This window comes from Cherax quadricarinatus, chromosome 30, assembly GCF_038502225.1.
Source record: "Cherax quadricarinatus isolate ZL_2023a chromosome 30, ASM3850222v1, whole genome shotgun sequence".
NCBI classification, from domain to species: domain Eukaryota; kingdom Metazoa; phylum Arthropoda; class Malacostraca; order Decapoda; family Parastacidae; genus Cherax; species Cherax quadricarinatus.
The window spans coordinates 35609420-35634678 of NC_091321.1; the positions used below are offsets into that span (position 1 = coordinate 35609420).

Below are 25259 nucleotides of genomic sequence, written 5' to 3' on the forward strand. Positions count from 1 at the left end.
TCGTTACTTGCACCTGTGTGGCAGGTCTTCAGAAGGAAGGGGGGGGGTACCTCACCGGCCCTATGGCCAGATGACGTACCAAACGTTAGTGTGCACTAAAAGTGGCTGGTGTGCAGTGCAATGGAGGCCCAAAGCAGGCCCTCGCAGCAACTTCAGCGGGGGGGGGCGGATGACATGCAAGGACTGGAAGTAAGGTTTCCAAGTCCCTGACAGCGAAGTACACAAGATGTGCTGCCTCATTCTCTCGGGTCTGCCCTACTGGGGTCATTGGGAAGTGTCTACGGCGAAGGGGCATCGTAGCCGGGCAGTCTAACAGGTAGTGCACCAAGGGCTGCGGAACCATTCGGTCTCAATGGGCACAGAGCTCCTCTCGTGCCCGTTCAACAATCCGCGCAGTGGTGGGATACCCTGAGCGTAGGCGGTGGATATGCACCCTCAGTTCCCTGGACTGTGTTCGAAGACTTGGAGGGGGCACCCTGTGGGTCGCCCTGACATACCAACAGAGGCTCCGTGACTCCCCAGGGTCAGGGAATGGGCGCCTCTCCGCACCAGCAGCCAACAGCGCAATCTGGCTAAGGCTGATGGAGATCGCAGCATGTGGCTGTGCCTCGAGGGTTGCAGTCCTAGCAGCCTCATCTGCAGCATCATTGCCAGGGATACCCACATGGCTCGGGATCCAGTTGATGGTAGCCCTGCGACCCTGGGCCATGAGAGTCTGCAGGTCACCCCGGATGGATGTGATTAAGTGTATGTTGTCCTTTGGCTCTCTGTGCATAAGCGCTTGGATTGCTGCCTTGGAATCAACGTGGATGATGGGGGGATGCTGATGGTCTGCAAGAGCATGCCGCAGAGCTTGTTGGATGGCAAAGAGTTCGGCCTGGAGGATGGTGCAATGGTCTGGGAGGCGCCAACCTGCTGTCAGATTGCTGTGGAACATCCCAGCAGCTGTGCGGCCTACCACTGGGTCTCTGGAGCCATCAGTGTAATATGGCACACACCCTGGGCCTTCCGCACCCACAATGCTAGCCGAGGCAAGGTGGTGCAGAATGTCCCGGGTGCAATGCCTCTTGCTGTCTGGTAGGGTTGTCCAGCTCACCGCAAACAGCTCTGGTGCCCAAGGGGGTGGCACTGTGTAGTTCACTGCCAGTCTGTCGCAGCCTCCCGCCTGGAGCAATGTCATGGGCAAGAGCTTCTGTGTGGCATCTGCTACCGACCACATCCATCGGCGGCCGGGATGCAGTGGAATGACCTGTCCCTGGCGGACCCGTAAATCTCTCATCAGTTTGTCAGCCCCTGGGAGTCGGAGATACTTTGCAATCCTCCTGGCAGCTACCAGTTGGATCCTGTCTTCAAGAGGCTGTAGCTGCACTTCAAGGTTCAGAGCCACTGCATTGGCCCACCTAGGAGCCCCCAGCATGGCCCGTACAGCTGTGTTCTGGATGACACAGAGGGATTTGATGTTTGTGGGTCTGGCGTGAACCAGAGCAAGTGCCCTATAGTCAACGAGGGAACGTATTGCCTGGATGTAGAACAACCTCATGACCTCGAGGCTGGCCCCAACCCTAGGGTTGGCCATGGCACTCAATGCCCTGACCCTCTGCAGAGCCCTCTCTTTAATGTGGCGCACATGTTTCTGGAAGGTGAGGTGCCTGTCAATGTAGATGCCAAGGTACCTATAACTGTGAACCCACTCCAGGTCGATGCCCAGGACCCGCAGCCTCTGACTGGGCACCTTGGTGCGAAGGATCATGGCTTTGGATTTTGCTGCAGATATTTTGAGTCCCAAGTGACGGCAGGTGGAAGCCAGCAGATCGAGGTCCTCCTGGGCACGCTGCAAAAGCCGGCGCTTCCTAGGTACGACAAGTGCCAGGTCATCGGCATAGCTGAGGAGGACGGTCCCTCTGGAGAAAGGCAGGCACACCAGCTGATGCATCAGTACATTGAACAGGGTGGGACTAAGCACCCCGCCCTGTGGAGTGCCATTGTCTCTTCAAACAGGTGTAGTGTCTGATATGTGGAAGATGGCTAATGTAATTCCTATTTTTAAAACAGGGGACAAGTCGTTACCGTCAAATTACCGCCCAATAAGCCTGACCTCAATTGTAGGCAAATTACTAGAGTCAATTATAGCTCAAATTATAAGAAGCCATCTCGATAAGCATAGCTTGATTAATGATACTCAGCATGGATTCACAAGAGGCCGGTCTTGTCTAACTAATTTATTAACTTTTTTCAGTAAAGCTTTTGAGGCTGTTGACCACGATAAAGAATTTGATATTATTTACTTAGATTTTAGTAAGGCATTTGATAGAGTTCCGCACCAAAGACTGTTGAAGAAAGTAGCAGCTCATGGCATTGGGGGAAGAGTGCTCTCGTGGATCGAATCATGGCTCACAGACAGGAAGCAGAGAGTGTCCATAAATGGGGTTAAATCCGAGTGGGGATCAGTAACAAGTGGCGTTCCACAGGGATCAGTCTTGGGCCCGTTGTTGTTTATAATATATATCAATGATCTTGATGAAGGAATTACTAGTGATATGAGCAAATTCGCCGATGACACGAAGATAGGTAGGATAATTGATTCAAACGTAGATGTTAGGGAACTTCAGGAGGATTTAGACAAACTCTACTCTTGGTCAGAAAAGTGGCAGATGCAGTTCAATGTAGATAAATGCAAGGTTCTGAAGCTCGGAAGTGTCCATAACCCTAGCACTTATAAGTTAAATAATGTAGAACTTAGCCATACAGATTGCGAAAAGGACTTGGGGGTTATGGTAAGCAGCAACCTTAAACCAAGACAGCAATGCCTAAGTGTACGTAATAAGGCAAATAGATTACTGGGATTTATATCAAGAAGTGTAAGCAACAGAAGTCCAGAGGTCATACTGCAGCTTTATACATCATTAGTAAGGCCTCACCTAGATTATGCAGCTCAATTCTGGTCTCCATATTACAGAATGGACATAAATTCGTTAGAAAACATTCAGCGTAGGATGACTAAATTAATACATAGCATTAGAAATCTTCCTTATGAAGAAAGATTGAAGACTCTTAAGTTACATTCACTTGTTAGACGAAGAATGAGGGGAGACCTGATCGAAGTGTATAAGTGGAAGATAGGTATTAATAAAGGGGATATTAACAAGGTCTTGATGATATCTCTCCAAGAGAGAACCCGCAGTAATGGATTTAAATTAGATAAGTTTAGATTTAGAAAGGACATAGGAAAGTATTGGTTTGGAAATAGGGTAGTTGATGAGTGGAACAGTCTACCTAGTTGGGTTATTGAGGCTAGGACTTTGGGTAGTTTCAAATTTAGGTTGGATAAGTACATGAGTGGGAGAGGTTGGATTTGAGTGGGACTTGCACATCAGAGCTTATTTCTTGGGTAGCATTGAAAATTGGGTTGGTCAAATGTTTGTTAGTGGGATGAATTGTAAAGGACCTGCCTAGTATGGGCCAACAGGCCTGCTGCAGTGTTCCTCCTTTCTTATGTTCTTATGTTCTTATGTCTTGAGAGAAGAGGCATGCCCCTGGAAGCGTACCCGGGCCCGCCTGTCCTGGAGATAGGAACGAAGCCATGAAAGCAGCCTGCCTTTAATCCCCCTGCAGGCCAAGAGTGAGAGGATGGCAGGTGCACTGGCTAGCTCAAAAGCTTTCTCGAGGTCAAGAAAGACAACAATGTGGGCATGGGCGTCCGACCCAATGCCGGTCAGTAGAGTGGTAAGGCTTTCGAAAGTGCCCACTCCTCTGGTGAAGCCATAGAGGTGTTTATGAGGAGGGCCAAGCTTCCACCTCAGGCGCTCCAACACCATCCTTTCAGACACCTTCGAAATGCAACTGGTGAGGGAGATGGGTCTCACACTGCCAGGATCCCCAGGCTTAGGAATCGGTATGATGTCAGCCTCCTTCCATACGACAGGGAGTTTGCCAGCTCGCCAAGTCTGGTTGATGACTCCCAGGACAGCTGAATGTCCAGAATGGCCAGACCGAGTGATCATGCCATAGGTGATACCATCATGCCCCGGAGCAGTGACTCGATGAGATGTGAAGGCTGCCTGGAGCTCCTGGTCGGTGAAGTCTTCATCCGTGACATCCCCAGCCTGGCATGCTGCTTGAATCACCATCACCCTTCTAGGAAGGAGGGTGGCTTGGAGGTCCTGGAGATCCTGAGGCAGTTGAGCCATGGCCGCTCTGGAGGTGAATAGGTCCACCAGACGCTCTGCCTCCGTTGCGGGGTCTGGGTGCAACCGAGCCACACTGCGATGCTGCCCAGTGGCCAATCGTAACTTGGTCCAAATCTCAGATAAGGTGGAGGAGTAGCTGAAGGAGGCACACCACTCGAACCATTTAGCCTGCCGGACCCTGTGTGAGACATGGCGTGCATGCCGCACCACTTCCCTGAGCAGACGCATGGACTCAACCGTGGGATTACGCCTGTGCATCTTGCGTACAACATTGATGCGGTGGTTCTGTTCCCTGATGTCCTCATTGTAAAACCACCAGTCACGTTTATAGGACCCTCCGACTGTAATCTTAGGTATTGCTGCCTCAGCTGCACATGTGAAGGCCACCTGCAAGCTTTGAGCCGCCTCATCTGGGTCTTCTGGAAGGGGAGACTCCGCCCACCAACGCTCAATGACCTCCTGGAAGCACTGCCAGTCGGCCTTTTATAGATTCCATCTGGGGGTAGGTGTGGGGAGCGGGCACCGCTGGACCATCAGCGTAGTGACCACTGCAAAGTGATCACTGGTGAGATGGGGGTGGACCTCCCATCTCGCGCTCGAGAGCAACCGCCTAGAGATGAGTGTGACATCCAAGCGGCCACCATAGTGATGGGTTGGCTCACCATTATTGAGGAGGGCGATCTCAGGGACCTCCTCCAGCACAGCCGCAAGGTGCCTCCCAGCTGCGTTGGTAGGAGAGACAGAAGAAAGTATTGGGTGGTGGGCATTGACATCCCCAGCCACAACAAGACCCTCCCGTGGGGCTAGTGCTGCCACCTCTGAGATGTCAAGGGTGTACCGAGAGCTTCTGTAAATATTGTAAACCACGAGAGGTCCATCCGCCAGGTGTAGGGTGACAGCCTGAACCTCTACGCCCTCCCCACAGTCGATGGGGTCAGTGGAGATTGAATGAGGGATAGTGGTCCTGACGTAGATCGCCGTGCCCCTGCCAGTCCCTTCCAGGCATTGAAGGTAGGCAGAGAATCCCGGAATACGTGGCTGCATTTGACGTGACAAATCGGTGAGTGTCTCCTGAAACAGGAAGACATCAACCTCATCCTGAACTGCAGCTTCAATCACTAAGTGAATTTTCCGCTGCAGCCCACAAATGTTCCACTGGAGGATCTTCAAGGGCCGCAGAGGTGGCTCACTGATTCCATCTCTGCCTGGGACTCGTCGTCCGTTGTTGGCGACTCCGGGGCCTCCTCCATCACAGACTGGAAGGACTCCTGGATGATGGCTTGAAGTTCCATGGAGTCTTTCCTGTCCAGTAGGACCACGCCCAGCATCCATGACAGGAGCTGCCTGCAGGCGCCCCTGTCCTCTGCCGATGGCAGCAGGCGACAGAGGAGCGCTGAGATGACCCCGATGGTTTTCTTCAGTCGATCCGGAAAGGATTCGACCATTACCTCTGCAGGCATTGAGCTGGACGACCCGTCGAGGCGGGGCTGGGTCTCTGGGTATGTCTGGGTGGCTGTCGACACTGCAGCAGCATAAGCTGGGTGCACCCTGGGCCCGGCATGAGTGGCCATGGGCTTCCAAGTCCCCTGGCGGGGAACCTCTGCCTGTCGCTGGCCGCTCACAGGAGGGGCCTGTCCTTGGGAAGAGGCCTGCTGGCCGTATGGTCAAGGAATGTTGGTGCCCAGCTGGGACCTGCTGGGCAGTGTGCCTGGCCTGTGGCTGTTTTTTCCAATGATTCTGCCTTCTTGGCCACCTTGCCATCTGACGCCGCAGTTGACCGCGCTGCTGCAAACCAGTGTCTGCCCTCTGATGCCCCCGCTGGGAGCCCAGTGCTGGGAACTCGCTGGTATTGCCCTCCTGCGGTATCCGGGGAACCGTGATTGGAGCCCATGCTGACTGTTGCTGGGCAGTTCCAAGGCTGGGTGGCGTCGGGGCTGTCGGGTCGTTCCGATGACGAACCTGCTGCCAGTGCTGCACCATCACAGGACAGCTCCGGTTCCAGGCATGGTGCCTCTTTGAGCAGTTGGCACACTTGGGCGCTGGCCGAAGGGCTTCGCCAGGTGGATGTTTGAGGATTGCAATGCAGTCCTTCGAGTCGTGTGCCTTGCTGCACACACCACACTTCTTCTCTCGCTGGCAGGTGGCTGCAATATGATTGAACCCCTGGCAGTTGAAGCATTGTACTGGGCCTGACAGGTATGGTCGGGTCTTGAATCTTCCCCAGACCCCAAGGTCCAGGTGCGTGGGAAGTGGACCTTTGTGGTGGATCAGCACCTGGCGGATGGGCACCTTGTTCACCGTTGCAGTGAGTCGCTCCGCCTTGACAATATTGGGCACTTCCAAAATGGGGTCCAGTGGGAGGGGCACAGGGACGTGTAAAAGCACCCCCTTGTACACCTTCTCCGAAGCAAGCAGTTCCACCATGCTGGGATGGGTCACAACCAGCCCCTTCAACTCCTCGTAAGAGTCTTCGTCCCGAGGAATGACCAGAACCTCGTTCCTGAGAGTGAACTCGCAGCAGAACTTGAGGTGGGGGAGACCTTCTAGATACCTTACAAACCCGTAGTTGGGAACCTTGAATTTGTTGAAGGCCCTGGTTGCTTGTGCCCGAGCTGAGCGGGAACTTCTCCTTCCACGTGGAGTCAACCAGTCCCCGTCCACTGTGGAGGCCAACGCAACTGGTGTAGGGACCTGGGATAGCTCCATCCTTGCCACTTGAGGAGCTACTTCCTCCTGGCTTCCTTCCACGACCCCTATGGCCATCTGGGGGTGCAAGTCTTCTTGGGTAGGGGCTGCTGACGGACCTAGTGGCAGATTGGTAGGCACAGTAGTCTCCACTGCTTCCTTGGCCTTCTTGGTGGGGGCTCCCACCTGCCCCACGTCGTCCTCCAACTCGTCCCCGCATTCCAAGGAACGTTTAGGCCGCTCTCCTGGATCTGTCATGGTGACTGTAGGTGTGGGGACAAAGCCAGCAGCAGAGCTGCTGCCTGTGACCTCACAGCCGCCCACACCGGGTGCAGAGCTGTGAGGCTCAGAGCCCCAGTCGGGGCCCGTAGCCACCCTCTCGTGGCTCACTGTTCTGAAGCACTGAACACAGTCCAAGGATCACCAGGAATGACGCTAATCTGTGCGTAAACTAACACAGATTTGCGAACACAATACACACTGTTTTCCAATCTTCGTCCACTCGATAATCCTTCTTGATGTAAATCCAATTCCAATCCCTGAAGGATGTTGAACCTTGCTCCTGAAGTCCCTTTCCTATCACACGTTATATTATGCTAGATAGTGTTTATTCTGGCTTATTTTTTATGTTTCTATGCTATTAATATGTCGCCTTATGTCATAATTGATCAATTATGATAGGTAAATAAGCCGTATTATTGATATTAGCATAAGAATAGAACATTTTGTTGGCTGCTGCATTTGTCAGACACAGCGTAATTTAAGCTAGCGTAAGCTCGTTCTGACTCACGAAATCATAATGACACGACTGCAAACACAAGCGCTTCTTCCCAGAAGGTTCCTGATTGCTTCTCCAACTCTATATTAGTGTGGAAAATATTTTAATTTTCCGAAGCTATAGTGCCTAATGGGCGTTTAATGTGTAGATATTGGCCAAAAAAAAAAATGAAAATGGAGGAGAACCAAAAGGAAACCTCTGCGCCTGCACGGAGGTGTGAAGGGAAGAAGGTGGGAGTGTTTGGAATGGAATTAAGAGGCTGGGAAAGCATAGAACCAGGAAATTGGCATTCACGGTGGCCTAAGGATTAATATAGGCCTCACTTCATTATAAGAAGTGTTGTAACTGTTCCTGGTGAAGAGTGAGGGAACGTGATTTACGGGACCACTCTAATAAGTGGCAGAATGAGTGAATAATGGTAGATGCCATGGAGTGTTCAGGGGAAAATACCCGTGATTTAATCATCACTCATTGGTCTCAAATCTTAATGTGTCGACCTCTAACGCGTGTAAAATTTAAGAGGCACTAAATTGTCTTGTGAATTGTAATGTAATCGGTGATAACACTAATGGGTGAAGTGAAATAAGTCGCCGTTCTCCGAGTGAACACATGTTACATCATGGTTCCTGTCTCGAGGATAGTGAAGTTTTTGTGGAGTCACCACTTCTAAACTGGGACAAACCAGCAGATATCTCGTCCTGCTGGAATAAGAACCGTATTGGTGTAGCAGGACATCGAAATGAGATGGTGAATGGAGGAAATCAGGAGCATCAGTCGCCCACAGTTAAGTAACCCTTCTAGTTATAACAAACTGATACTGGCCAGTTAGGTATGTTGTAATTGGATAGGTTGTGGGTGATCCAGCTACATCAAGTGACCACCAGAGAATATCTGGGAGGTGGTGGTATTATATACAAGTGTTTTTTCCTTGATGGATATATATGTGTGTAATCTACCCCCCACTTTCCTTCAGTCAAACCAATAAAATCTATACAGTCCACAATTAATTAGTAGCGCTGTACTTGTGGGTGCTATCCATTCCATACTGGTCTCTGATAGATGTGGATAAGATTGTGAGGTCGAAGGAGCCACCTGCAGTGACCAGGGGTGGCTAAGTTTTCTCACATGTCTACACGGGGTAACTACTGTAATCAACAATATGGTTATTGTCTCCCAGTTAGATTACTTGTATGAATGTAATGTTGAGGTACATACAGGTAACCCCTATAAAATTTTTCATAATTAGCTCCGCTCACTCTACAATGATGTCAAATCATGAATAAAAGAAAACGGACAGAAAAGTTAGATTCATGGCATGTCAGCACCTACGCCAGGTAGCATCACCATACATGTTATAAATTACTATAATTCCTTGTAGGAACGTCATAACGATGATAATTATACCAGGGTGTTGCCAGAAAACTCGGCTATTATTCGATAAGATTAACCCATTTCTCGTATTTTTCTATTTTTTTTACTAGGCTCGCTGCACATGTCAGGGACCCCCTAACCCTAGACTTTTTGGCAATGATCAGTGTTATCTTAGTGTCAACTTGGAATTGCAGTTATGTTGAGTGGATACTGGCAGTGCTACTGGTGTGTGTCTGGTTATAAAATTGTTTATATGTGTAAAGATAATGCTATATATTGAGGACCAACCTTAGTTACGTAAAATGTAAATAATTCGACCTCAGTACACTCAGTGCACAGTTGTGCACCAGCTCATCCTATATTAGTTTAACTTGATGAAGATTGTGATATTTCATCATATTGTACATATTTGTACATTTTATGTTTAACAATACAACCATCGGTGTACACACCACATTGCAAAAAAAAAAAAAAAAACTCTAGAAGGGAAAACATTGTCAGTGTAATAAAAACTTCAATAAACCATTCGTCTCTCGACCACTGGGAAGAAAGGATGCTTCTTGAGTCTCCCTACACGCCACCTGGTGGTGACTGCTTGACTTAGGCACCAACATGGCGGATCGTATCAGCCGGAGAGTGAATACTGTCTGTATTGAATTAGTTCGAGGAACATTAAGCAGTGCGACAATGCATGTACTGTTATCGGCCATAATTAGGGACGTCTATGGGATACCGAATGATGAATGGAATGACAAGGGTTTTTGTGAAGTTTACAAGAGCCGGTTTTTACACCAGGATTGTGGATGAATTTCAGGAAAGGAGGATGAGTGTGAATTCAACAGTAGAGGTGTGTCTACATGATGTTTCGAAATATTACACGTGGGTAAAGGTGCGTAATGTACCCTTTGAGGCAACATCGTATGGCATTCAGGAAGCCTTCAGCAATTATGGAACTGTTCATCTGGCTAGTATGGGGGTGTGGAGAGACGGGCCATTTGAAGGGCTGCCCGAGGGGTCCTGCACCCTGTAGATGTCATTGAGGCGGGCAATACCCTCGTATGTTACGCTGACAGGCTATAGGACCCAGGTATTTGTCCACTATGCGGGGCAGAGGAAAACTTGCTGATTATGTGAGTCTTACGAGTACATGGCGGCGCAGTGTCCTCGAAGGCAAGCCCCTAGGATGGCGTTATCGTGGATGGTGGATCAGCAACCGTTCAACGTGGATGTGGAGTTGGGGGTTGTGGATGGACAGAAGACGAATCTCTGGAGGGAGGAAGTGAACAAGGTGGAAGAGGTGATGGGGATGTGTGTTACCCTCTCGGAGGTAACAGGGGAGAGCCCCCCATCGCCTGAGGGAAGGGTGGACGTGGAAGAGTCTACCCAGGAGAGGATGTTGGAAGCAGTGCTGCAGGAGTTCTTGGACGAGCCGGAGGCCGGGGAGGACAGACCCGAGAAGTTAAGTGAGGTGCAGCTGATGGATGAGCAGCAGGGACAGGTGGAGGGTTCGCGGAATGGCAGAGAGGACAAGGAAGTGGTGGTGGAAGTCCATCAGGAGGACTCACATGAGGTAGATATGTGTGTGAGTGAGAGCTCACGCAAACGGATTGTGGGTGCCTTGGACGTCGATGAGGTTTTAACACCTGGGCAGAGACCTGGGAAGAAGTCATGGGTAGATGTGGGGGAAAAGGCAAGCAGGGGAGGGGGTGTACCGGGAAAGCTCGGTTGGGAGGGCAAGGAGGGGTTGGTGGACAGGTTAGGAAAAATGATAAAAATTGTATGGGTACCATGAAAGGTGAATTGAGTAAGCCACAGTGGCATAGGGGTAAGCCGCCTTTTCTGGGAAGTTCAAGTGTGTAACAATAAATGTAAATGGTCTTAAATCTGAGGTAAAAAGGGTTTGGTTAGAATGGTTTTTACGAAGGTTTGATGTAAATGTATGTTTTTTGCAGGAGCATAACCATAGGTTAGGGTGTGAATTGCGTTTGCGGGTTATAACCTAATTGCCAGTAATGCTTTGCAATTAAAAGGAGGGGTGGCAGTGGCTGTAAAGGAGACCAGTCCATTCCGTGTCATGGGTTGGGAGGAGGGGGGGGAGGGTCGTAAGGGTAGATGGGCACTGGGTGGTGGGGAGAGTATGTTTCGTTGGAGTTTATATGCCGGCATGCAACAATGTTAGAGAGAAAGTTGATTTTGTTCGTGATGTTTTGATGTATTATTTGCGGGGTTTACCTTCCATAACTGTACTTGAGGGTGATTGGAACTGTGTGAATAGGTATGGGAATGTCTCAACGAGGGGGGCGGGATGTGTCTTGGGTGCTCTAAGGGATGTGTTAAGGGATGTAGGAGTTGTAGATGTGGGGGGGAGGGGGGAGTATGGGGTGGAGCACACGTTCATTTGTGAGAATTATGAGGCGAGGTTAGATAGGATATATGTGATGCAGGGGATAGGTGTGGAGAGGGTGAGGGCTTTTGATGTCAGTTTTTCGGATCACAGGGCGGTGATAGCTGATCTGCGGGTGGATGGTATAGTACGCATATATGCTGGGTATTGGAAATTGAATGTGAGGCTTTTGCAGGAGGGATATGTTGGCTCTTCCTTCGAGGAATGGTGGACACATTTCTGGGATGGTAGGGATGGTGAGATGGATTTGCTTGACTGGTGGGAGGTGAGGGGTAAGATAGGAATCGCGGAGTTTTTCAGGGCACGTGGCAGGGAACAGGCACGGTGGCGGTATGGTTTGCAAAACTACCTGGAGGGACAACTGAATGCGTTTTACGATGGGGGGGGGAAGGGAAGGTATGAGTAGTCTTCATCGCTTGTGATTCAAGCTCCAAGCAATTCTGAGTGTTCTTTTTCATCCTTGTGGTGTTGTGGTATTTTGTGGGTTGTTTTTAAGCCAGTCGGCTTAGAATTATCTTCGCGGCAGTGTGGCTGTCCTCAGTGGGGCTTACGCCATTCAACCCATAGACCCAACCACCCACGACCACGTGTGTCTCTCCATTGCCGGTCTTAGCCCTGTTTCAGCCCACTCACTCGACACCGGCCTCAGCCCTGCTCAGCCCACTCACCAAACCACTACCACTGTGTTATTGTACTCTTATTACGGGTACTAGTACCATATTTTAAGGACCACATAGGGGGTCAAGAGCTAGAGTGTGTCTTCGACAGTGGCGCCAACCATTGAAAGCCTCCTGTGTGTGTCTATCGTCGATTTAAGCGCAAATTCTTCGAGTGTGGAGAGAAGTCAGTGAATGTAGTCAGCCACCAGTCTCCTCTACCCTCCACCTCCAACCTTCCACCGTCAACCTCATTCGTCACCAAGTCGTTACAGCGACAATATTTTCCATAGAGACATTTGCGAGTGTTGAGACATTTCTTTAGTGTTTCCAGTGATTTTTCTCTTAGTGACATTCAGTGACTCTTGATCAGACTTGAAGTAAGTTCCTTAGTGTTTTTCCTTTGTTGTGTGTGCAACATATGAGCAATACAGAACTTGTGTTTACACTTCAGAATCACCTTGTGTTCTCAGTATTCCAGTGAAGTATTTCAGTAATTTATCAGCTTTATTCTGCATCACAACTCAGTGTTGTCTGTTATATTTTTTTTTCTTCCCAGCATTTGTGTATTTTTGTTTTGTTCCCTGTGTGTTGAACATTGTTGTGTTCATATTCTTTCATTTAGCCAGTGTCTAATTTGTCTTATTTCCACAGACAATAGTGCCATTATTTTGTGCAAGCAAGAAATAATTTTTACAAAATTTTTCACACATCAAGTTTCATTGCAAGAAAATTCTAGTATTGTGTTTATGTTGATGTGTTGTGTTCTGCATCACTGTAAGTGTTCAAACTTTTTTTGTTCTGTGTTTTAGCACCTATTATTTTTTTCATGTTTTATTGAACAAATTCACTCTTAGTGCAATTTTTAAGTTCTTCTTTTAGAGTAAATTGTTCTTTTGCTTGTTAAGTGTTGTTTAAGTTGCAGTTAAGAGTTAAAGTGTTCATTCCTTGATATATTTCTTTTCTTGTGTGTGTAATAATTTTTTTTATTGCACATTGACTCATTTTGCAATAATTCTTGTGCAAATATTGTGTTGCCACTAAAGTTTTTCTTGCAGAAATTTTATGCAGTACTTGTTGATTAGCAATTGTAATTTTGCAATATTGCTACAGTTTATTTCAGTGCAGTTTCTTATGCTCTGTTCTGTGCATAATATTTTATTCTTTGTGTGCCATTTTATTCCCTTTTTAGTGAATTGTTTTTGCTCAGTTTTTCTTAATTGTGCACAAGATTTATTGAGTCCATTTTAACATTTTTTTTGATTGATTTATCATTTTGTTGTGTATTTTCCTGTTGCATTGAAAGTAAAGCCAACTCACTGTGCCATTTATTCAATTTAAAGTAAAAGTTGAGCAAATCAGATTTGAGTAAAGTACAAGTTCTCTTGATTTTCAAGTGTTGTTTGTTCAGTTGCATATTTTTCTTGTGTGAGTTCTTTGCTTACTGTGTGACCCGTCAATTTTTAATTACTTATGCAGAATAGTTAAGCATTTTTTTCTTCCCCATTTAAGTTCATTGTGTTGTGTGTTCCTCAGCTACATTTTCTTTTGGTTCTCTAAAGTCTTGTTTTACATTTTGCAAATATGTCTCAAGTTTTCTCAAGCGATGCCTCAGCACATGCTGCTAGTACAACCATTAATGCGTCAGCCCAAAATTCGAGTAACTCCTTATCAAACAATAGATATACTCAGACTTCTAGCCTGCGTAATTTCAGTCGTGACCCAGACAGCCTTGAAGGTTGGTTTACCGCAGTTAGAGCCAGAGCTAATGCTTCAGTTGATGGTCTTCCATCTGAGAGGTGTTTAATAAGTATCAGAAAGGAGAGTCTAGCCCGTTCTCCAGCAGCCTCACATGTATTTAACTTAATTCGTATGAAGGATTTCCAAGATCTAACCAGGTGGCAAGATTATGAACAGTTAATTCGCAATTATCTTGAACCGGTGCGAGAAACCGATCCGTTCGTTGTTCTCAAAGAATTAGTTTGCACAGCTCCGAGACCAGAAGAGTCATTAGATGAGTTTGCTCTTCGTCTTAATAACCTAATGTCCTCATTCGTTAAAGCAGGTCAAAATTCAAATTCAAAGATAACGATAAACCAGCCCTTGATGGGTTTGCCAAATTAGCTGCATTTGGAGTTATTAAACAACTAATGCCACCGACATCTATGTATGTGTACAATTCAAGTCCGCTAGATGCTACTATGGGACCGCTTGCAGCTCTAATCCATGTACGAAATTTGTGTCCCGAGGGAACCTTCCCTTATCGTAAGTCTATGCCAAACACCTTGTCCACTCCTGTACTTCCTCTAGTTTGTGCTACTACCAAAACTCCCAACCTTAATCACTCGCGTCCATCATCCAAAGCAAGTGTTAAGAGCCATCATTCCCGTAGCACCCGTAGTACGTACAGTACCCACAGTCAAAGAGTTTGCTACAATTGTGGTTACCGTGGCCATATCGCTATTAATTGTCATGACAGTCACCCTAAGAAGCGTCGTACTGATGATGAGTACCAGTCAGATCTTCCCTACTGTACTTATCATAGAATTTATGGACATGACACTTCTGAGTGCAATGCTCTCTACAACCTGCAGTACTCTAGATCTTTCCGTGGCCGTTCCAACCGCAGAGCCAGGAGAGGAAACAGACGTCGTGGTTCACAAACTAACCAGAACCAGGCTCATTCTTCCAATTCGGGGGAATCCGAGCGCCCAAGTCTACTCGTCCAGTCGTGACAGTAGTAGGTGATAACGAGTACACCATTTCAGTCCAGAATTCCTATGAAGCCTTAGCCAGCCTTGAGATTGACAGCCCTGCTGTTGATGCTGCTTCACACGTCTCTGACGTAGAGGAATTTGGGGATGAAGTAGAAAATGCCTTCTCCGATGACAACCCACCTTTCTGTTTGCATATAACTCCTAACGAAACGATTGGTCCATTAGTACAAGCTTCTGTCCATAATGCGCCCGTTCATGTGTTCATGGACTCTGGTGCGCAAGTTAATATCATTAGGTCTAGCTTGTTTAAAGAGAAGCAGTTACGACGTGTCCTCCTCGTTGAACCAACTACTGTAACCTCCCTTAGTGGAGTAGCTGGTTCCCTTCTGCGTGTCCGAGGTCAGACTTCGCTCACCTTTACTATCCAAGGCAGAGACTTTACTGCTGCTTTCCTTGTTGTCGACCAGATTACTTTCCCTGGTGACCTTCTACTGAGATTTGCTTCCATGCGAGACTTACGCATTGTGCTCGACCCGTACCGATGGCATGCCCAAATTGACGACTTGATCGTTCCATTCTGGGGTTACCAGCTTGGATCAGAAATCTGTCATACTGCTGCAGAGTATGATGTACGCATTAAGTCCTTACAAGCCAATGCATTCTCCAGTAGCGTACCGAAGCGGTCAGGCACTGTTAATTCTGTCACTCCCATCTGTGTTCCACCTACACCTTCAGACTTGCAGGATAGTGTTCCGTTGCCTCAAGTATCCGAGGACACTCAGACTGCCTTGAGTGCACAGCCTATCCCTGCAATGACTGCTAGTTCGAGTAGTAGTTTCTCCACAGGGGATGCCTTGTCAGAAAACGATTACTTGAAACTAGTAATGCCATCTGTTGTTGATGTCACATGCCGTCTGCAGAAAGACGTCTCTGTTGCGGCTAGTGCTCTCACTAGAGTGTCTGTTGTTGTTCCTAATGTTCCAGATGGTGATAACGTCCTAATTGACAGTGATTCCTGCAAGGTCAAGGGTTTATTTGTTGAGCCTTCCTTACATGTTGTAAGAGACAGTAAGATCAATTTATTCCTTGCTAAATTGTGAGTTCATTACCTTTGTAAATTGTGAATTCATTACCTCTGTAACTTGCTCAGCTATCAAAACTTTGGAGTCCAGTCCCTGGACCAATTATGTACCTCTGTAATCTTTTGACTACCGCCCACAGGATGGGTATGGGGTGCATAATAAACACATTAAACTAACTAACACTTCGGGTCACAGTGTTCGTCTAAGAGCAAATACCAACCTCGTTGACCTAGTTCACTATCCTTACCCTGTTCAAGTACAGGATGACGTGCCACCTTACCAGTGGGTCGGTGCTATTTCAACGGTGGAGACCTCATCCACTCCGCTGGATCAATCTATCCCACCAGTTGAGGAGAAAGACTTAGCTCCCACTGATTTCCCAGACGAAGTCCAGCGCTTGTTGACGCTGTTGAACAAACGTTGTACAGCCATTGCCTTACCAGGTGAGAAGATGGGTATAACGAACTTATTGTCCCATCGTATTCCACTTGAACCTGGTACCAGACCTATTTATATACCTGCGTACAGAATGCCTCATTCCCAAGTTGCTGTCGCAGAGGAACTGATCAATCAAATGCTCAATGATGGAGTTATTGCACATAGCAATTCACCCTGGAATACGCCCTTGATCCTAGTGCCTAAGAAGGACGGCACTTGGCGCCCGGTGATTGACTTTAGGAAGTTAAATGCAAAAACCATTCCAGATCGCTTCCCACTTCCTGTACTAGGTGATCTTTTACGCAATATCGGAGATAACAAAGTCTTCTCAACCCTGGACTTGTTACAAGGGTTTTGGCAAGTCCCTCTTCACGAGGACAGCCAAGAGTTAACTGCATTCTCCATTCCCACAGGTCATTATCACTTCCTCCGTATGGTGTTTGGATTACGATCGTCTCCTATCACGTTCTCTAGACTCATGACCAACATCTTTAGAGGTCTTATAAGTAAAGCACTTATGGTGTACTTAGATGACGTAATCGTCATGTCCGAAGACGTGGACACACACCTGAAAAGACTTGATATAGTACTTGGCAAGCTTGAAGAAGCCAATTTAAAGATCAAACTGTCCAAATGTCAATTTTTCAGATCAGAAATTAAGTTTCTTGGTCACGTAGTCACTCCTAGAGGGGTTACGACTGATCAAAGTAAAGTAACTGCAGTACTAAATTTTCCAACTCCCAAAACTGCTGATGCTGTAAGATCGTTTGTGGGCTTAGCAGGTTTTTATAGATCTTTCATTGCCAATTTTTCTTCCATAGCTGCTCCGCTAACTGAATTGCTTAAGAAAGATGCTCCTTTTGTTTGGACCTTCCGTCAAGAAAGAGCATTCCAAACTCTAAAAGAAAAGTTAACATCTGCTCCAATTTTGAAATTCCCAGATTTTTCTAAGCCCTTCTATCTGACAACTGATGCTAGTTCAATTGGCATAGGTGCCGTACTAGCTCAGAAGACTGATGGCAAGTACAACGCAGTTGCATTTGCTAGCCGAGTCCTTACGAAGGCTGAACGTAATTATACAGTAATGGAGCAAGAAGCTTTAGCAATAGTATGGTCTTTAAAACACTTCCGAGACATTATTTACCAGTACCCTGTTCATGTCTTGACAGACCATGCACCACTGATACCTTTATTCCAGAACAAACAGCCTACTGGAAGGTTAGCCAGATGGACCTTGACTATCCAAGAGTTCAATCCCACTTTTGAACATTTACCTGGCAAGTCGAATGCAGTCGCAGATGCTTTATCGTGACACGTTAGTGTAGTTACTGCAGATCCTCCATTTACTGTCGAGGATGTCAAAAATGCCCAAAGAACAGATCCCATGTGGTCTGGTGAGATTCGATTCCTGCTCCAGGAAGATCTTATTCTTACTGTGAAGCCAACAGCACCCATTAGTGACTTTGTAATGAGCCAAGAATTACTGTATCGAACAGCCGAGTTGGGTACTCCAAGTAGAAGAGTTTACCAGTTAGTAATTCCACAGTCACTAGTGAACGTAGCTCTACAGCTAGTTCATGATGCACCAGGTGTTGCACACCCTGGTATGGATCGTTCTGTGAAACAAGCCAGAATGAAATACTTTTGGCCACGTATGGCAACTGACATTTCCGAGTATGTTAAGAAATGTAGTGTCTGTATGCAACATAAAGGAAATGTCAATGGTCCTAATCCAATCCAAGTGTACCTCCCAGACCATTGCACCATCCTCCAGGCCGAACTCTTTGCCATCCAACAAGCTCTGCAGCATGCTCTTGCAGACCATCAGCATCCCCCCATCATCCACGTTGATTCCAAGGCAGCGATCCAAGCGCTTATGCACAGAGAGCCAAAGGACAACATACACTTAATCACATCCATCCGGGGTGACCTGCAGACTCTCATGGCCCAGGGTCGCAGGGCTACCATCAACTGAATCCCGAGCCATGTGGGTATCCCTGGCAATGATGCTGCAGATGAGGCTGCTAAGACTGCAACCCTCGAGGCACAGCCACGTGCTGCGATCTCCATCAGCCTCAGCCAGATTGCGCTGTGGGCTGCCGGTGTGGCCAGGCGCCCGTTCCCTGACCCTGGGGATTCACAGAGCCTCTGTTGGTATGTCAGGGCGACCCACAGGGTGCCCCCTCCAAGTATTCGGACACAGTCCAGAGAACTGAGGGTGTATATCCACCGCCTACGCTCAGGGTATCCCACCACTGCGCGGATTGTTGAACGGGCACGAGAGGAGCTCTGTGCCCATTGTGACCGAATGGTTCCGCAGCCCTTGGTGCACTACCTGTTAGACTGCCCGGCTACGATGCCCCTTCGCCGTAGACACTTCCCAATGACCCCAGTAGGGTAGGCCCGAGAGGATGAGGCAGCACATCTTGTGTACTTACCTGTCAGAGACTTGGAAACCTTCCCGCTGAAGTTGCTGCGAGGGCCTGCTTTGGGCCTCCATTGCACTTCACACCAGCCACTGTTAGTGCACACTAACATTTGGTACGTCATTTAGCCATAGGGCCGGTGAGGTACCCCCCCCCCTTCCTGCTGAAGACCTGCCACGCAGGTGCAAGTAACGATAAACGTCACTTCCCTACCTGGGGAGCCAATGCTGGGTCACCAAAATGGAAGAGACCCGGGCAGGGATACCATACCGGAGAATCAAATAGAATAGAATAGAATAACCACATGTGAATGGCTATGAGGTTAACTTGTTTAATTTTAATATTGGTAATGTGTTTAACCACATGAGTGGCTATGATGTTAACTTGTTTAATTTTAATATTGATAATGTGTTTAACCACATGAGAGTGGCCATGATGTTAACTTGTTTAATTTTTAATATTGATAATATGTTTAACCACATGAGAGTGGCTAGGATGTTAACTTGTTAATGTTTAACATTGATAATGTGTTTAACCACGTGAGATTGGCAATGGTAACTTTTTTAATGTTACATATTGTTATCGTGTTTCACCACGTGAGAGTGGCCAGGGTTTCAACTGGTAGAGGGGCGGGTGGGGGTTGTGGAAGTGTTGGAAGTCAGTGTTAGCATCAGTGTATTATGAAGATCTTGTGATTATGTAACACTGTGTTTCTAGGTAGATTGTAGGTTGTGTTAGGCTATCTAAAGGTAACATTGTATGTATGTTCACTCAATGGACCGTTGTAGTACGAGTGTTGAATGTTCTGTCATAACATGCACCATTTCATGGTATCTTTATATTGAATCTTGTAATACAGTTTTAAATAAAATATAAAAACAATAAAAACTTCAATTATTTATCTTGTATAATAGATCTACTAACCACTGTATGTAAATTATTGTGAAGACCAGACTTACTTGTAGGTTTTGGTACACTGACGTTCCTCGAAGGTCGAGGGAGGGTAGAGTCTCAGAGTTTCTGAAATATAAGATAAGATTTTGTTCGGATTTTTAACCCCGGAGGGTTAGCCACCCAGGATAACCCAAGAAAGTCAGTGCGTCATCGAGGACTGTCTAACTTATTTCCATTGGGGTCCTTAATCTTGTCCCCCAGGATGCCACCCACACCAGTCGACTAACACCCAGGTACCTATTTGCTGCTAGGTGAACAGGACAATAGGTGTAAGGAAACGTGTCGAAATGTTCCCACCCGCCGGGAATCGAACCCGGGCCCTTCGTGTGTGAAGAGGGAGCTTTAGCCACCAGGCCACCGGGCCACTTAGCCACCAGGCCACCGGGCCACTTAGCCACCAGGCCACCGGGCCACTTAGCCACCAGGCCACCGGGCCACTTAATTAGCTGAAAAGCATCAGATGAATAATTATTAGAATCCTTATTCTTATACTCGTGAACACAATTATGTAACGTAAAAAATACATCTCAGTTAAATGTTAATATTTGTCCAGCCTCCAACTTATCCGTGGGTCGTTAGTTTGTTATTTAATTATTGGTGGTTAAATTTATGTAAATTTATGTTTAAGTTAACCTATTCTAACATAATCTAACTTAACAAGTAAGACACCTGTGTAACATGTGTATTACTCGTCAACTTGTTGGTGTTTAATACTTTTTAACAATCTAATTTAACATAACCAAGAATAGAACATCATGACTTTTTTGTAGTTGTTTAGACTGAGGGAAATAAACTAGAAATCAGTGCAAAAGAAATAAAAGTTCTAGTTAAAGAATAAGTTTATAAACTATTGATTACACAGTTATTATCGTCTCTGTTGAAAAAAAAAAAAAAAAAAAATTATTGATCTCTGCCGTTATTTATCCCCTCAAGGAAGGTTCCTTGATGTTGGTGAGGGGCTCTTGATTTAGGGAATTGGATCTGTGCTCCAGTTCCCCGAATTAAGCCTGAATGCCTTCCACATATCCCCCCCCCCAGGCGCTGTATAATCCTCCGGGTTTAGCGCTTCCCCCTTGATTATAATAATAATAATAATGCCGTTATTTATATAAAATATATAACTCGATAATATAGGTGCAGCTTTATGTCACAGAAATTATTGATATATTAACGTAGCTATCAGCCTGTAGCTACGAGCAGTGGCAGACAGCAGAGGTGTTATATGAGTGACCATCATCCTGCTGTTATGGGCAGTGTAACAGTAGAGGTGACATGTTACCATGTCTGTCATCCTGCTGTTATGGGCAGTGTAACAGTAGAGGTGACATGTTACCATGTCTGTCATCCTGCTGTTATGGGCAGTGTAACAGTAGAGGTGACATGTTACCATGTCTGTCATCCTGCTGTTATGGGCAGTGTAACAGTAGAGGTGACATGTTACCATGTCTGTCATCCTGCTGTTATGGGCAGTGTAACAGTAGAGGTGACATGTTACCATGTCTGTCATCCTGCTGTTATGGGCAGTGTAACAGTAGAGGTGACATGTTACCATGTCTGTCATCCTGCTGTTATGGTCAGTGTAACAGTCGAGGTGACATGTTACCATGTCTGTCATCCTGCTGTTATGGGCAGTGTAACAGTAGAGGTGACATGTTACTATGTCTGTCATCCTGCTGTTATGGGCAGTGTAACAGTAGAGGTGACATGTTACCATGTCTGTCATCCTGCTGTTATGGGCAGTGTAACAGTCGAGGTGACATGTTACCATGTCTGTCATCCTGCTGTTATGGGCAGTGTAACAGTAGAGGTGACATGTTACCACGTCTGTCATCCTGCTGTTATGGGCAGTGTAACAGTAGAGGTGACATGTTACCATGTCTGTCATCCTGCTGTTATGGGCAGTGTAACAGTCGAGGTGACATGTTACCATGTCTGTCATCCTGCTGTTATGGGCAGTGTAACAGTAGAGGTGACATGTTACCATGTCTGTCATCCTGCTGTTATGGGCAGTGTAACAGTCGAGGTGACATGTTACCATGTCTGTCATCCTGCTGTTATGGGCAGTGTAACAGTAGAGGTGACATGTTACCATGTCTATCATCCTGCTGTTATGGTCAGTGTAACAGTAGAGGTGACATGTTACCATGTCTGTCATCCTGCTGTTATGGTCAGTGTAACAGTAGAGGTGACATGTTACCATGTCTATCATCCTGCTGTTATGGTCAGTGTAACAGTAGAGGTGACATGTTACCATGTCTGTCATCCTGCTGTTATGGGCAGTGTAACAGTAGAGGTGACATGTTACCATGTCTATCATCCTGCTGTTATGGTCAGTGTAACAGTAGAGGTGACATGTTACCATGTCTATCATCCTGCTGTTATGGTCAGTGTAACAGTAGAGGTGACATGTTACCATGTCTGTCATCCTGCTGTTATGGTCAGTGTAACAGTAGAGGTGACATGTTACCATGTCTATCATCCTGCTGTTATGGGCAGTGTAACAGTAGAGGTGACATGTTACCATGTCTATCATCCTGCTGTTATGGGCAGTGTAACAGTAGAGGTGACATGTTACCATCTCTATCATCCTGCTGTTATGAACTGTGTGACATAGGAGAGATGATTTATTATCAAGAATGACCTGTTGTTACGAGGAGTGTCAGACACTAGAGATATCATGTTACTGTGACTATCAGTCTCGTGTTATGGGCAGTGTGACACAGTAGGGGTGACATATATCTGTGACTCTCAGCCTGCTGTTACGAGGACTGTCAGATACTACAGGTATCATATTATCTTATATTTTAATCAAAACCATGTACATAATACATACATAGGCATTAACGTTATTTGCAGTGGACAGTACAGCTGTCATATTGTGACCGTCAACTTACTGTTATGGACATGTGACACTGTAGAGGAGTTATATTGTGACTATCAGCCTGAGCAGTGTGACAGTAGAGGTGTTATATTACCATAACTCTCATCATACTATTGATAGTATACACTACCGACAAGTAATATTGACGTGATCATCCGTCACCCTTGGTGAGAGGTGGTCGGTCCCTCAAGCCTTAAGCATATTCAAGCAACCAGACCTTATATACTAGAGGTGAGATTAAGCAGTTGGAGTTAACGTGACAGTTGAGTGTCGCCCAAGACTGGAAGCTGTTTAGCAAGAGTGCAAATTTCCCCTGCTTCCAGTGCTGCATTCACCTGTATCCGACTAGGGACCTGATGATGGAATTTGCTATATTTTATTTATCTTCCAATTTCCCAATGTTTCAACCCTCACCAAAACTCAAACCCGTATGCTCACCATGGAAAGCGAGAGTTTTTGCCAACAGGCCACGGGCGACCATGGCCTGTTGGCAAATAAAAAAAGAAAAATTGACTAAAAATAACATTTGGGAGCAAGATGGCACATACTGGCACTTGGAAGAGCAAGATGGCACATACTGGCACTTGGAAGAGCAAGATGGCACATACTGGCACTTGGAAGAGCAAGATGGCACATACTGGCACTTGGAAGAGCAAGATGGCACATACTGGCACTTGGAAGAGCAAGATGGCACATACTGGCACTTGGAAGAGCAAGATGGCACATACTGGCACTTGGAAAAGTTGTTTGGACACTTTCTACTGATAGAACAGCGCTAATTCCATTATGATATGGTCATAAATATTGTAATAAGCCTTACCTGTAGTTTACCTGCACAGGGTTTCGGGGGTCAACGCCCCCGCAGCCCGGTCTGTGACCAGGCGTCATGGTGGATCAGGCTCTGATTAACCAGGCTGTTATTGCTGGCTGCACGCAAGCTGACGTACGAACCACAGCCCGGTTGGTCAGGCACTGACTCCAGGTGCCCATCCAGTGCCTCGAAGGCAGCCAGGGGTCTATTGGTAATCCCCCTTATGTATACTGGGAGGCAAATGAGCAGTCTTGGGCCCCAGACACTTAACTTCATTCTCAAAAAAAAAAAAATAAATAAACAGTTATAAATCTTTGACATTTAGGAAAATATCGGCCTTTTACCCCCCACACAAATATAAAAATATTTGTGATACTTCACAAGATTTCTATAATCTTGTAAAACTATAATTCTTTCGCTTTTGTTGTAAAAATCACTTCAATCCGTTTATTATTAATGGTACACTTTCAAGAAATAGGAATTATGTCTTATGTTATATAAGAGAAATTGTGATAAGTAAATAAGCGTAATTGTGAAACATTTTAGCACAGATACCGACTCCTGTGAGAGTCTCGCCGAACTTCTGCGGCAGCCTTCGCTGGGTGTGGACGCCTCTCTCTCTCTCTCTCTCCTGAGTATTGGTGATAAATTTTCCCCATTCTCTGTGGGATATTTGTCCTCATCTACTTTGCTCACTGGGCACTCTGCAGGAGGGGTACCTCTTCCTCGGCTTACTTTTGGCCAGCTACATTTTTTCCGCTCTGCGGATAATTGTTTAACGGTCTTTGGTGGGAAGCCGGTTACTGAACTCAGGTGAGAGTGTGTGCGTCCCACTGTGCTGGAGCTTGGCAAGGTGGTCCACGAATCTAATTGGAAACTTCACGTTTCTATCTCTATTTACAAAGGAACTTTTGTTCCTTTTCTCTCATCATCCAGCCTTGGTCAACAAATGTTCCTCGAGCCATCGAGAAATCGGGCTTGATACGGCTTATGCTGTCAGTGGCCCTGATAAACCCAACAAAGAAAGAGTATCTTACCTTGTACAAATATGGTACAACAAGGGGACTTATACCAAAGTGTTGCCAGATTGTTAAGTAATTTTTCTATAAACTTAACTCAATTTTCGATATTTTCAATTTGTTTTTTACTCTACACACGGCACATGTTAGCTTCTCATAAGGAAGGTTGTTGAACAAGCAAAAAATTTGGCAATAAAGATACCCATGTCTCAAATGTGTGTTATTTATCAATCAGGCTATTGCTGCAGGCAGTGTGAGAAAGTACAAGTATCTGTCATATTACAGTGACTATCAACCTGTGTGTAAGAATGAGACACTTGTGCGACATACGGGTATCTTTACTCTGGAAACGTTTCACTAGACAGACACGACATACACACACCACCGACTTCCACTGTTGCTTTTGTCCACTGATAACACTGCCTACCACTGTTCCATTTCACCTGTCATAAGTATATAAGCCCATTTTTCGTGAATAACCCACTTTTATCATGACTGATGGACTGAACACAACTCTAGGCTCAGGGACGGATTACCTCAACCTTCTCCTAATTTTCAATCTTTCTCTACGTTGGACTCAAAAAGCCATTAGCTGGATAAACACTTCAAAATTGATGCACAAAGATGTGCATATAATGCACAGTGATGTGCATATAATGCACAGTGATGTGCATATAATGCACAGTGATGTGCATATAATGCACAGTGATGTGTATATAATGCACAAGTGTCTTATTTATCAACTATCAGCCAGTTCTTACATTCAGTGGCAGACAGTTGATGTGTTGTTAATGAAATATTGTTACGAACAAGCTAAAGACAGTTATATTAAGTTCAGAATGTTTATTAA

General features: G+C 46.2%; 1 protein-coding gene across 3 annotated transcripts in view; it reads right to left on the minus strand.

The window, feature by feature from the left end:
• The window catches only part of LOC138853438 (cytochrome P450 9e2-like), a 101449-nt gene that overhangs the window by 17102 nt on the left and 59088 nt on the right, over positions 1–25259 (minus strand). For all 3 annotated transcript variants that reach the window (XM_070090103.1, XM_070090101.1, XM_070090102.1), the window contains one exon: positions 19704–19764. In XM_070090103.1, coding sequence (XP_069946204.1) covers positions 19704–19764 — 61 coding nt within the window. The remainder of the gene's footprint in view (positions 1–19703; positions 19765–25259) is intronic.